At 35.8% G+C, this 14,344-nt stretch overlaps 1 protein-coding gene across 1 annotated transcript in view; it reads right to left on the reverse strand.

Moving 5' to 3' along the window:
• GARNL3 (GTPase activating Rap/RanGAP domain like 3) overlaps positions 1 to 12,804 on the reverse strand; it is a 37,444-nt gene extending 24,640 nt beyond the window's left edge. The window contains exons 1-11 of the mRNA XM_050907939.1: positions 12,715 to 12,804; positions 10,396 to 10,470; positions 8,850 to 8,949; positions 8,298 to 8,416; positions 7,447 to 7,511; positions 5,609 to 5,672; positions 5,319 to 5,345; positions 4,846 to 4,921; positions 4,138 to 4,236; positions 3,486 to 3,589; positions 2,088 to 2,196 (exon numbers count right to left, since the gene is read on the reverse strand). Coding sequence (XP_050763896.1) covers positions 2,088 to 2,196; positions 3,486 to 3,589; positions 4,138 to 4,236; positions 4,846 to 4,921; positions 5,319 to 5,345; positions 5,609 to 5,672; positions 7,447 to 7,511; positions 8,298 to 8,416; positions 8,850 to 8,949; positions 10,396 to 10,470; positions 12,715 to 12,804 — 928 coding nt within the window. The remainder of the gene's footprint in view (positions 1 to 2,087; positions 2,197 to 3,485; positions 3,590 to 4,137; positions 4,237 to 4,845; positions 4,922 to 5,318; positions 5,346 to 5,608; positions 5,673 to 7,446; positions 7,512 to 8,297; positions 8,417 to 8,849; positions 8,950 to 10,395; positions 10,471 to 12,714) is intronic.
• Positions 12,805 to 14,344: the final 1,540 nt, after the last annotated feature.

The following is a 14,344-nucleotide window of genomic DNA, read 5'->3' on the forward strand; positions in this document are numbered from 1 at the left end:
ATAGACTTGTGATTAAAAATTCTTTTAGTTGACAAAAAAGTACTGATTCTGAACTTCACTTATACCAAAACTTCCACTAAAGAAAAGATTCCAATGAAATAATTTAACTAACAGAATTAGAAGAAAACAGAGAGGAGGATTTAAAGTGCAAGTACACAAAAATGTATTACCAGTCTTGATTCATAACTTGGGGCAAATCTGGGCCAAAAAATCAGAGAAATCCTTATGGTTGCCTTGCAAGATATTTTTATGGAATCCATCAGAGGCTTCTTGCTTTGATAGATTTCCTTAACACAGTCTCTAAGTTTTCAGTCCTTATAAACACCGTCAAAGAAAGTATAAGTCTGAGTAACTTCATTGGCTGTATGGGTTTGTTCCAGATAGAATGAAGAGACCTTTGCCAATAGCTGTGATCAGCGCTATCCGAGACTGCACAATAAAAAAGACTTACAATGGGATTAAATTATTTCAACGTAAGCATCCAGTGCTATTTAAGATGCTTGAGAATATATTGCCTAGTATCCAGCTGCTATTCCCGAAGGGGCACAGATCTCCTGTAGGCCCTGAGTCATATCTACCAGACCTGTACAGACATTTCAGATATGTTGGGACATCTAAATTGGTGCTGGATGCTTTTATTTGGGTAACTCAATCCTACCCCACCAGATGACACATGGCAAATCCTTACAGCAGCTATCATTGCTGCATAGGACAGCACAGTGGGATACCTGTATGCTAATTTTTCCCATTGCAGAAGTAACAAAAAAGGGGTGCTACAGTATGTAAGAGAGTGAGTACGAAGCGCTAGTACAGATTCAATGAGCTTTGAGATTTACCACATCTGACACCAATCAGTGTCAAACCCCAGTTTTCTTGCGGACACCTTTATCCCTGGCTACTGTCAACTGAAAACATGAGGAAGGTGATAGGACTCCATCGGCCAGCTGTGGATTACTTAAAATGACCTAAATGATAACATGTCCTTATGGATTTAGGGCGTATCTGCCCCTCCAATTCATTATGACACCAAGGACAGTTGAAACTCAAAATGTTTGTCAAAAATCGAAAAGAGTGGGGTGTATCAATTACATCATAACAAGTCCTCCTAACAGCAATAAGGGAAGAATTATTCCTTTTTTACTAATGCTGACACTCTGATGAAGAGGTACATTGACCTGGTAAACATTTCTTATTAACAATATTTAGGTTCCTCTGATATCTAAAGTGTTGTTTTGTTTTTTTAAATTGTGGAGTTCTTTTTGTTCTAGTTACTTCTTCCATTTAGAGTAAAAGAGGTTAATATTAAGAGCTTAAATCTAAAAATTAAGACCAGCCATGGACAAAACCAGCAAGAAAGTTCTAACAACAGTTGGTCAGCCTGAGAACTAGGTTTAGAAGTCGTAAGTTTTGTGATCATTTTTAAAAACTCAGCAACAGAGCATGGATAGAAATAAGAGTTTTCTTCTTTCCATCCATTTTTCTTCATTCCATTCCATCTAGCCCAAGAGATGCCAGACTGGGATCTGTGGACCACTAGTGTGACCCCATCATAATCCCAAGCAATTGGCAGCTAGTTTTTGGAATCATATTGTCTTCACAATTTTTTCAACCAAAAGTTTGAAAAACACAGACTGCCAAAAATCTGGAGAATATGTGGTTTATGATCTGAAAGATTTGAGAAACACTGATCTAAAATACATAAAAAACATTAAAAGCCAATATTCAGTAGTTCCAAATTAATTCACACCACTAACAGAAATATTTTTATGAATTTATATTTTATGAAAATGTATGAAATTTAATCTGTGAAGTGATCTAAATAAATGCCTTCAATAAAAATACGATTTAAAAAATCACATTCTTGCTTTGACCTTATCTTCTAAGTGGTTCAACATAAAAATTGTTTTGAAGCAGACTTAGAGACTCCTAGTCAAGCAGCTGAAGGTAAAGAATGCAAGAATGCAACTGTCTTTCTAAAATAATTTTCACTTCCATAAACAGCATGCAGGAAGGACTTAGGGTAGAATTAAAAGTAATATCAACCTTTAAAAAAAAAAAATCACTAGAAAATGTAAGGAAAAAGATACGTGTAAAATGAGAGCGAATCATGGATGGCTTGAATGCTGGAGAAGACTCTTCGCCTTCCTGAAATACGATAGTGACAATGTCATTTCCAATATGTCGCTTCCTTTCTACCTAAAAAAAAGAAAAAAAAAAGAAAAAAAAAAGGGGGGGAAAGAAAAAAAAAGAAAAAAAGGGTAAAAAAAGGGGGAAAAAAAAAAAAAAGAGACAGACACAATGACTTAAAAGACATAAATAAATACCTTAACAATTCTGTGAGAGAATGGTAAAAGAATATTCCTAAACTGCAAACAGAAAAATTATGGTCAATATGATTGAAGCCAATATAAAATTATTACTTAACTATAAGCAAGTAAACCTAGTAATGCCATGGTGCACACACAAGACAGCTGCTAAAACAGCAGCTATTGCATATTTTTAAGTTAGCAAAGCACTCATGATTTCTGTAATTTTCATAATTAATGTTCACAAATTGGGCACAGAACACCTAGCATTCCAAAACAGCAAATCCACCACTTGAAATAAAAGGAAAAAAACCCTGATGCTGACTTATTCTTTAAAAAGAAAAAATGTCCTGATTGGCCTCTGGTTTCTGCTGTGATCTTGTCATCAATCCAAAGCAAAAGCAAGAGAAAACTGACATGGAAGTAAAAAAAGAACAATATAATTATATCACCTAATTATATTATTATAATAATACATAATATATGATTATTGCTTAAATAAGAAAATAGTAAAACAAGTAATTTGCAAGTAATTTTAGGTAAATCATTATGGATGTGCGATGTATAGGTAAATGCATGTGCTTATAAAGTATTTTTTTCATCATATAATACATAGAAAGGTTCAAGCAATGGATGACTTGAACAAGTACGCAAGCACCCACCTAGTCAATCTGTGAGAGGGCAACAGCAGTGCTTTAGAGCAAATGCACAAAGCTTGCCATTAACATGCTCACAAGGGGAGTTTCTTTCAAGCTATACAAATTGCTACCTGAGTATGAGTTGTGTGTTACATATGTGAGTATTCTGACAATTCACACACAAGTCTAATTTCCAGCCTTCCTAAATTCTTTGAGGTAATGATAATTGCAGCAGTGAAGCTCTACAAGTCATCTGAATAACAGAATACTCAATCACTTCTCAATCAGTTTTGACTTTCTTTGCAAGTGTCTTTTGTACCTTAATAGAGATGATATGATGCATTATCTTCTAACAAACATCATTAAATTTTCAGCATTAGGGTATAATATTGTGGAAAAAAATATAGCAAAAGTCTTAAGACTTACATTTCTAAAATATTAACAGGCAAGAAATCCCTTATTTTCTTCCAAAGTTTTGGAGTTCGTGATTTAATAAATAAATAAAATAAAAAAGAAAAAAAAGAAAGAGAGAACCATTTACCTGCTGCTTGTTCTCTCTAGAATATGGTAGCATGGTTGAAACATGGAACATAATTTCATGCCCTTGAAAAACTGTATAGATGGAACAGGTTCCTGTTGTATCATCTGCAAAGGAAGACAACATTCTCAGCAGGAATATGTCCTTTAAGTTTTCTAAAGATCAAAAGATATTTCAGGTCCTTCTACCAAACCTTCTTTAGTCATCCTTTTTTCTGATCCATTTTAGAAAATGTCCACCCTGCATGTTTTACGTGGGTCCAAACCCAAGTTTGCAACCTAATCTGCATATTCACACACTTAAAACCTAAGACATCCTTCACCTGGCCTCCTGAAATCATGCACAGTTCTTCAAGCCATGATGCCCTACTATCATGAAGTAACATGTCAGGTTATTCTTCACCCCATTACAATATAAAATGAAACCGTTCACCTTGAAAATACAGGTCATATAAATTCTTTCCTTCAACTGCATTCCATACCAGTGATTTAAGCTAACCTGACTTTTTCCTGGTGAAGCAGAGCATTTAGCGTGCACATGAGGAAGTCCATTTTGGGATTGTACTATTTCTACAATATATACAATATGCACATGCAATTAGCAAAAACACTTATATTGCAGCCCCCCCGCTTTTTTGCTGCAGATAAGTTCTTACTTTTAGTGTCCAGTCCTCCTCTGTAGCCTGTCCAGCCTTTCAAAGTAATTGTGTCACCCAAGAGATGCAAAAATCTCTGAAAGCTTTCACTTCCAGTTTCTGCATGTGGACGGGAGAAACGTTACAACAGAAAAGCACATGTAGTAATAGAACACCTATAAAAAAATAACAAAAATACAGGAACAGGTCCTGCTCCCAGGACACAAGGACCAAAGTTTCAGCTGAATTAGTTTCTCCTCATGTCATCCAAGCCTTCTACCTTTACAGAAACAGCATCCCAGCCTTGCAGAATAGGCATCATCATGTGACATTAAACAGTGACCTCTCTTGCTAACTCCAAGACACTGTTCAAGTGCATAGAAGAAGGTGATCATGCTGCAAAAACGTAAGAGTGAAAGAACTAGAAACAACAGTGACTTTTTGCAGGTAATATGAGTCGCCTCCTTCAACTGCTTCCTTTTTCTAAATCTTACATTGTATAGTCTATTTCTAGAAAAGAAATTTCAGTATCTTCCAAGTTGTAATAGGTTTCCTACAGCAAACTTTTATAGAAATAGAAGATTCTACGCTACAATTTTTCACCCAACACGAACATGAAAACCTAACAAAACTACTGTTCACATAACCACCACCTCCCTTCTGGCTTCCACTATCCTACTTTTTTTATTCGAATGAATAAAACAATTAAGAAAAAGGTGAAAAACTCACCATTGCTGAACATTTCATCATCTGTAAGCTGCCCATCCTTAGCATAAAGGACTCCAAATTTAAAATTCACAGATCCCTGAGAAATAAAACCAAATATTACATGATAAACAGGCAATCAAACAAAAGACCTAAAATAATGTTTTCTCTAAGGACTTTTATATACGTACCTTTGTATACCTCCTACACATGGGAATATACATTTCATACCAACTCCATTACATGCTCAAGTAGCAGATACCTAATAATTTACCTTTGCTCATAGATTATTAATTTTACGATATATTAAGTTGGTGATCTAAGTTGGTGCTTAAAATGATTTTTGATCTCATATGTTGCAAAGAAATACTACTTTTTTTACTGCAATGAGCAATTGATTTCTAAGTTGTCACAAGCATGTCAGTGCAAATATTTCGAATACAAAACTGTATTTGTTGAACAGGTCTGTGAGCTAGGAGTGGTAAGTTTACATTTACCTCTTGCTCTTCAAGAACCAATAAATCCTGTAAACAAAACAATATCTTTAGCACACTGGTATTAAAGATAACACAAATAAAACTGTAACATCCTTGTATATTTAAGCTTTGTTTTGAAGTGGCCAGTTCAACTGGTAAAGATAGTTTACTTTGTAGTATCATGTAACCCTACTCATCGTTATTATCTTGCTACTGAAAGAAACCAACTAGTAGCATTTATACTTAATGACTTATTTTTCCAGAAAATAATAAAGAAAAAGAACCAAACAAAAAAAGAAGTCACCTCCTACCTTTTGTATCTCGGGATGAAAAATTTCTCTTGGGCTTTTCTCAAATTTGTCAAGATTCATAGCACTGAAATGCAAATGAAATACTGCTTTATAGAAGGGCAAGTATATATTTCAACATTAAACCACTAACTGGTTGCAGTTAGAACTGGTTACAAAAGGAGTTGTTCAAAGAGCCTCTCTTACATGGAGTGTTTTGTGGAACAGCCATTTCTTTCCCACAATACTAACCTCCAAGACTTCCTAAACTTCTTTGGGATTTTAAAAACAGAAATTAGTAAGACCCTGCATAGAGATCAGGTTTAAATTTACTGTATTTACTTATAAAGCACAGAGCTTTATTCCATCACCCTTCACTTTGGCTTTATATATAATCATTGTGAGCATTTTAGGAGCACTCAATAACCTATTCTATTTTGTAAGCTTTTCTTATCTCTCTCTCCTAAAATAATTCAAGGCAAGTCAAATGAAAAACGAGCAGTTCAGCATCAAATTCACACGCCAAAGATCCACATCCAGAACAGAAATAAGTATTTAAATAAGAAGCAAGATCAACTGCCTCAATAAACAGAAATATCTAATTTATAGCATTTTCTCCTAACTCCTGTTTCTGCATTTACTATTATTTTTGCCCATTTTTTTCCCCCAGCATTAATTTATAGATCTGCGCAGCACGTCACGGAGCGCCGAATGCAGTCTGTCTGGGGCACAGTAAACTAACAGGGAGGTCAAATTTGATGCACCTTTCCATCATTGCTTATGCTAGATCACAATGCAGACAGGATTTGCTTTAGTTCCTTTTGAAAGGGATTAAAACGTTCTAACTAATTTAGAAAAAAATAGGTTTATTAATGTAACCAAAATTCTTTGACACAGTCTGTACCTAGATTCACACTGGCTGTGAACAGTGTGAAATGTCAAAGGAGTATCAATCAGGCCTGAGGGAAGGCTCAAGGACTGTAAAAGCAAAATAGTCAGGGAAGAGATTTTAGTCCAAGCCCAAGTGGGCACAAGGAGATGACATCTATCCAGCTGACTGCAGGTGGCACAGACCCTGGGAGAAGTGGGGAACAAAGTCCGAAACAAGCCTGCATTTTCCTCTGTAAAATACTGGAGCATCACAGGATGGAACACGAGGGTGTTATTAAAATTATCTTTTAAAATCAGATAGACAATAAACAGATGTAAGGAACCGCAGATTTTGGCTAGAGAGGTGGTTATTATGTGGCCCTAGCAGGAGGAAGCAAACAGGGAAGAAACCAATAATTATTTCTTCAGTTGATTGTCTCCATGTAAGTCTCACTATGGGTGTGTTATACACACTGTTGGTGAAGCCAAGAAAATTCCTTCCCCCAGCCAGAGTCTGTATGGGCATGCTCGTACTCTGTCCCGCCTCTTTTGTGGCAGAAGAGAATATAAAGTGAGCAAGCCCAACACCATTCCTATTTCTTTCAACATTTTAATCAGCTGAAATATCAGAGCACCTGTTTGCAAAGTGTTCATTTAAATTTAATCTGCAGTTTTTATGATCTAATCATGTGGTGTGTTTTCTCAAATCCCTCACTGACAATGTTCCACTTAGCACCTGTTTTCCAATTAACGTGAAAATAGTCCCTCTGCTGAAGAAAAAGTGCTAAGAATTTTTCTGCATTTTAAGTTGTCACTTTATTCCAGAACAGGCTTTAAAACCACTTTTTGCTGCCTTCAATGATTAAGCTTTGTAAACCTGTTTTTACTGTTTTTATAAATCTATCATGAAAAACATGCAACACAAGCTCTGAATCACAGGAAAAGGCATACAGACAAATATCTTAACTAATAACTTATTTGTAAATACATACCTTAATATAGATTTCACTGATAATGTTTTTGTGGGACTATAAGGGAGACATATTTTCTGAGTACCCTATAAAGAAAAAAAGCTAGGAGATATTACAGGACATACTGACTTTTTCTGTATATTCAAATAGGAATATTAATAAAAACAATTAAGTAAAAAAACAAAGAACAAAACTGTGCTAGTTTTACTTAGCCATATTTACTACTGGTTTGGAGGGGGGGAGGGGGGAAGAAAAACGGAATGCGAAAAGTCATGGATGGTGCAAAATTATTTTCTACTTAGTTTTGACTACCTTGGCATGTGGCGTAAGGGCTGCTGAAACTAGCAGACATTACAAACTATTTCTTTAAAAAAAAAAAAAAAAAAGTGAACCATGCATGCATACAGGAGAGTTTTAAATCAATCGCTCAGATAATAGGCTCTTAAGGAACATTAAGTGAAAAAAAATTCGTTAAACAATATTAGTGAAACCAGTATCACACCTGCCTATTTTCTTAACATTGTATAAGAAAATCCTAAAAGCAGTATAAAGTCATTGCCTAAATTGATCGCAGGACATAACCAAGAACAATTTAGGCAACGTTTCTAAAAATAACAGAGTTGCAGGTAAGAACAATTAAAAAATATCTGGCATCATAGATTTCTGTCAGAAAGTTCAGTATAATGTTACCTACAAAGCTAGTTTAGTTTTATCTACTATAGTAGAATTATATGTTCTTATTGTATAAAACGAAAAATATGTATTAAATACTGAAATTCTGAAGACAGCAAAAAAGTGTAAGATAAACATATCCAAAACAAACAAGCAAACAAAAAAAAAGTCAGAGCAGCAGCTAAATATTTGTTTCTTACTGTTTTTCTCCAAAGTATTGAATGGTATTGAGGAACGCGTTGATTATTTTGGTCAGACAGTACAACAGACAGAAAGAAAGGGTTCTTCTCTGCATCTGTACCTATGTAATTCTGATGAACTGTTAGGGAAAAACAAGAAGCATTATCAGCCATAAAGAAGACGCACATACCCGCTCGCGCGCGCGCACACAGACACGTGTACAAATGTGTAAATATATGCATTCATATGTAAAAATATATACTTATCTACATAAATAACTATGTATTTATATACAGATGTGTAAAAAAAACCAAGAGATAGGTACGGCGTTCAAGGCCAAGAAGGGTTTCAAAACATTCCTTTTTGGTAGCGGTTCCACCACTTACAGAAACCCATCTTCTGTCTTTAGGTTAAAAATACATGAAACAAGAACTTGTTTTCTGTGCAGGACAGAAAATGCATTAATACTAAATTAATACCATACTTTCTTCCATATTTAAATAATAGCAAGTCAAAGCTACCTTGCATTTTCATTGATCAAAACTTCAATCCATTCACAAAAAGGTAATTACCTTTCCCTAAAAAATACTTGAAATACCATCTTGTATGATACTCTGGGTTTTCCAAATGCACATCTGTTCTGTGCCATGTACCCGGAGCGTAGTCTGTATTCTGAAATAGAATTGGGAGACTGTTAGATCAAATGCCAAGTGAAAAAAAAGGAGAACATAATATAGGCAAAAGCCAGTCCAGAGTAGCTGATTCACCAGAAGAGTTTTAGCTGTATACTGTTTTTTAAAAAGCAAAGAATTATTCTGAAGTCAGTTGTTGTGCAGCTGAAATGAGAATTTCTCCCTCTCTTCTTTTTTTTCCTCTTTTCTTTTTAAGTAACTACAGTCTTTTCCTATTGTACCACCGTTATGGGTAATAGCTTAGTATTCCACTGAAAAGAAGATATTTCAATGTGGAATTTGAAGACCAGTGTTTTTAAAACTTAAAAATAAATAAATTAATAAACAGAATTCTGCCTCCAGGTTTCATTTTCTCAGTTCTTCCCAAAATAATCCTCAAGGACTCCTCGCTAGACCAGAGCATGCTCTGGAAGTTCTTCAGTGTTATTTCAGGATTGGCCGGTTAAGGTAAATTCCCAAGCACCCCTCAAGTCCTTTCCCACTAAGAATTAACGTATGCAGAGAAAAAGCCATTCTCCATATCCATTCACCATGTGGCCATTCATCACCCACTCGAGCATCCTTCTGTGACACAAGTTAATCAGCTTTTGAACTGCATGAAACTAACCCCACAGAGAATCAATGCAGAATAGTTAGATTGCTTTAAACTCTGCACCCAGTGCTGACGCAAACAGATAATCAGTAGTAGTTTACTGTTAATATTAGTTCAATACCAGCTTACCAAGACCTTACATATATTTCAAGAATATGAGATCATCTTTCCTTCAATATTAAGATGATATTTACAGCTGAAGAAGTTTTGCAAAGGAAGATAAAAAATGAACATAAGTAGAAACCTAAGTGTCACACTAGAGTGGTTGCAGGGACACACTGTGAGTTTAACAGCACAGGAATCTGGAGGGAATGACTCTCTCAGGTTCCACTCAGCTTCTTTATCTCTTATTTAAAGATAAGCATAGGTGCCAAAAGACAACTAAGGGGGGGAAAAATGAAGCTATAACCTCATCACACTGAGGAATAAACTTAGAAGCACAAAGGTCAGCTTGAACATAGTAGTATCACCAGGATACCAATATAAAGTGATGAACTAGAGACTGTAAAGCGTTATGCAGAGGATAAGATAGGTATTTTTCTTCTAACATGATCAGGTGAGCAAAATGTTACCAAAACTAAACGAAATACCAGCTTTTCCCTTAAAAAATTAAACTGTCAAGATTGCATACTCTTGAAAGAAGAGCTAAGCTAGACTTTGGGGGGAAAAAACCCCCACCATCTCCCTCTTCTTAGATTCTTACATCCTCATATTATTTAGCACTTTTCAAGTCCTCTTCCTTAGTAATTGACTGCAAGTACATCTTTCAGTGGTGAAGAATAACTGAAGCTGAATTACTTTTTCAGCTTTCTATGAGTATCTTTAGCCACTTACCTCACCAGAGGAGCCATTTTCCACGCGGAACCGTCCAGCTCTTTGAATGGCTCCATCAGCATCACTAGATATAAGCTATAAGAGAGTTTAAGATAGAGGTTCTAGTTCCAAAAACAGCCATATGATCAGCAATCAAAGCTTACTACAGTTTCTTCTTCTCCCAGGCATCATATGACTACCCACACAGAAGGGATCAGCACAGCTATTACTAATTTGACTACAGATTTGGAATGACCCAATTATAACTCTAAGGAGGCACGTGTGGGAGAGCCATTCACTCTTCTGGTAGATCTCAGTACTAATCAGAAATTCTCCTGTCTCAGATTTTGGCTGCACCAACACCCAGAATGCCTACAGAGGGACCTGTCCACTTTCCAGAAATTGATCTTGAAGCTTGCTCCTTTCAAAACAATGGGTCTTACAGACATGATGATTCTTGTCCTCTCAGCTTTGCTAAGCCTAAAACCCTACTTGTCGGCAATACTACCGCAACTAGCAGTCTTTTACTGCATTTTATTTATTGATGTTTTCAGGAGACGGAGAGCAGCAAGAATCTCCAAACAATGCTTAGTGATGATACTGAACAACACAGGGTACAGGAGACGTCCTGGTCTGCTTCCAGCATTAACATCAGAAAATACAGCTTGTTTCCAGCTGAAGACTTCAACAGTTTCATAAATACTCTGGAAAGACTGCCTGGTCTTTTTATAAGGGAATCCAGGGATTCCCAGAACACTGAAACTCTCGTTCTTGTTAAAAAAGCTCTTGACAAGTCAGGAAAACATAGGATAACATGACAATTCTGATGTGTTCAGCAACACTGCTTAGGATTCCTACAAAAGAAGAGGAAAATGCTGCCAATGATATTGCATGTTACTCCTCTCAAAACTGTAAAAAGTGAGATTGTCACATATCATATCAAACTTATGAAATGGGATCTGAACAACAATAACGCAATGGTATATCATCCCTTGCTTCCCTCTAGCAATCCATGTTATTCTAGGATAATACTTTCTCCCTTTACTTGGTGGAAGAGTTATTACAACATTTTGAAGTTCTCTTTGCTCCTTGCTTTGAAGTGATCTGAGGCTATGTCAGGAATAAACTAACATGGCAAAGACTCCAACACATCCTGGTGCCTTGTATAAACTGTAAGAGAAATTATATGGACAACTGGTCGTATCATGCCAGTGGGAAAGACATAGGAAAAAATGTTTAGGGCAGAGACACAATAATTGTGTTGTAATAAATAAAAGGTGGAAATAATTGAGGTGCTGCTGTGGAAAATATTAAGCAAGAAAGGTTCAATATTAAACAAGACCACTCGTGTGAACTTACTGTGGATTTATAATTGCCAATAAATTTTTCTTTTCCAGCAAAAGAATCTAAGTACTAGTAATGAAAGAGCCTCTTAGCAGAAAGCAGTTCACTTGCTTTTTTGATTAAAACACCACATCTAATATGTGGAATGTATGGAAAGAAAAGAAAGATACCTGGTATTCTTGCAGTGCAAATTCCAGCAACTAACCCACCAATTTACACCCAATTTACCTACATATTAATAAATATACTATTCAAGAACTTTAAATTACAACTATAGCTAGTAGAAAATTAGTGATATCTTCCCACAGTAAGAGAGCTGGAGTTCAGTTTCTTCACCCCTCCTCACTTCTGTTTTCCTATAGTAAGTTTATTTAATTTCACTATGGCCTTGTATACAGAGTGATGTTATTTTAACTGCTGACATACCGCTATTTTCACAGTGGAGAAGAAGTTTACATATGAGAAAAATGAAGTGCCAACTTAATCTTTGAATTTGAAGAAAACGCAGGAGAACTGACAGATTTTAGGGAACAGTTTTCAATATCCTTATTCTGACTAGTTCTTTTAATTTTAAACCCTCTCCCACTACTCTGAGGCATGTACCCATAAAATCACATACACACATATATATACACACACAAGCATGCACACAGGTTTTAACTCACATAATTGCAAGTACTTCATCAAATACTACCCTAATCTTCAGCTTATAAGAGGAAAAAAAGGCTCAATTTCCATCTGGGGGTAAACACGATATTTATATAACACTTCCTGTCCTGTTATGATGAAATATTTATAAATAAGGTAGTAAAAAGATTTCCTAGCACAGGTCTAATATATCTATTCTGAAGTCTCTTTTTATTACCCTATAACTTTCAAGTCCAGCTTAGAAAGCACATTTTCCAAACTAGATCCAATATTTTACCTGGAAATGAAAAGGATTTGAGCTCTGCATTATAAGCTGCTAAAATCAAAGGACAGGCTATGTAAACTTACAAGCTCCACAGATCCGTAATGCTTTCTGCTAAACTCTCCACGTCTGCAACCCAGATCTTCAGAGACAGAGCTGGAATAGAAACGCTTCATCAGTGTACACAAGTCAACTAGCCTTAGATCTCCTGCAACGCTATACCCTGCCATTAACAAATATCATTCCTGCTGAACAAGGTTCGCAGTGCATAAACTCATTACTGCAGGGAACACTCCTTACAATGTGCACAATCTCTAGCAGCCATTGCAGTCTGGCTTTCACATTACCCCCAAAGGAAAAGAAATGTCTGTGTCCTGACTGGAAGCAAAAGCCATGATTAAATTAAATATTTAGTCATGATGTGATCAGAGTTCCAAAGTGGGTGGTGGCTTATAACCACATGTGGAATCTGCATGTAATCTAAGGGAAGAAAAACCTACAGTAAACTTACTGCCTTGAATAGGACAACTGCACTATGCTCTATAAGCTCACACTTAGTATGTTGCTACTGTTTTTTTCAGAGAGTCTTTTTTTAGCCTACACACAAAGAGAAACTAAACAATTACTTTAATTCAAAAGCGTAAGGAAAGAACAGCATTTCATAGGTTTCCCCCCACCAACTTTAACAAAGATAAAATTGTCAAGCAAGCAAAAGTAATCCTAGAATGCGAAGTTCAAAATCTACATGCATTATTGCATATGATCTCATACCACCATGTCACATTAAGCACATCACTATGTGCTTCATGAGGTCAAAACCACTCAGATAGCAAACACCTCCTCTAACTATAAACACTAAGCCTCCTGCCTTTGCAATGGCGATATATGTGTTACAAATACAAACTAAATAAAGATTTAGATGCAAATTTAACACAAACCTTGATTACCCAGTCTGTACCAGGGCTAGCAGCCCAATCCTACCATCATATTCCAAACCTACAGTTCACCCTTCAGTCAGCAGTAATGAAAACAGTCACTTAATTTTAATGGAAAAAAAAACAAACCAAACAAAACAACAAGAAACCCTCCATCCAGTAATAAGAGATTAAATTTTCTGAGAATTATCAGTACTGTAAATTGCAATGTTACAGCGATAAAAAGAAGAAATATCTAAATTTTAATGCAACATCCTCATTCGTGCTTCTTGATTGTAGGAGATACTGCGACACTGGACTCTGAAACATTTTAATTTTTAGACAGCTTTTCTATTTGGATTTGTATTTATAAGTACTTAAAATTTAGTAAACGTGATTCATATTTCTGAGTTCTGTCCACTTGGATTCAATGTCTTTACCCAAGGAGAAGCAATACAAACAAGACGTATCTAATAAAACTTTAAAACTCACCAAAACAATTCTAGTATTTGCTTCCAGTACGTAAATTATGTGGGAAGGATAAGAACATGACAATAACAGTAATTTTAAATGACCCACACACTGAAGCAGGAATGTCAGCTGCTGCAACAACAGAGCTGCCTTTCTAACTTCGTGTGAATAAAACCTTCGGATTACACTATTGCTTCTGGGAACATATACCCTGTACTTTCTCAGTCAATTACCTTTCAGCCAGACCCCTTGTCACACAAACACATCTATACTGCTTCCTAAGCAAAAATGACTGTATACAGCCAGTTTGACCCCTGAAGGCAGTGAAGCC

Source organism: Gymnogyps californianus, chromosome 18 (assembly GCF_018139145.2).
Source record: "Gymnogyps californianus isolate 813 chromosome 18, ASM1813914v2, whole genome shotgun sequence".
Classification (NCBI taxonomy): Eukaryota; Metazoa; Chordata; class Aves; order Accipitriformes; family Cathartidae; genus Gymnogyps; species Gymnogyps californianus.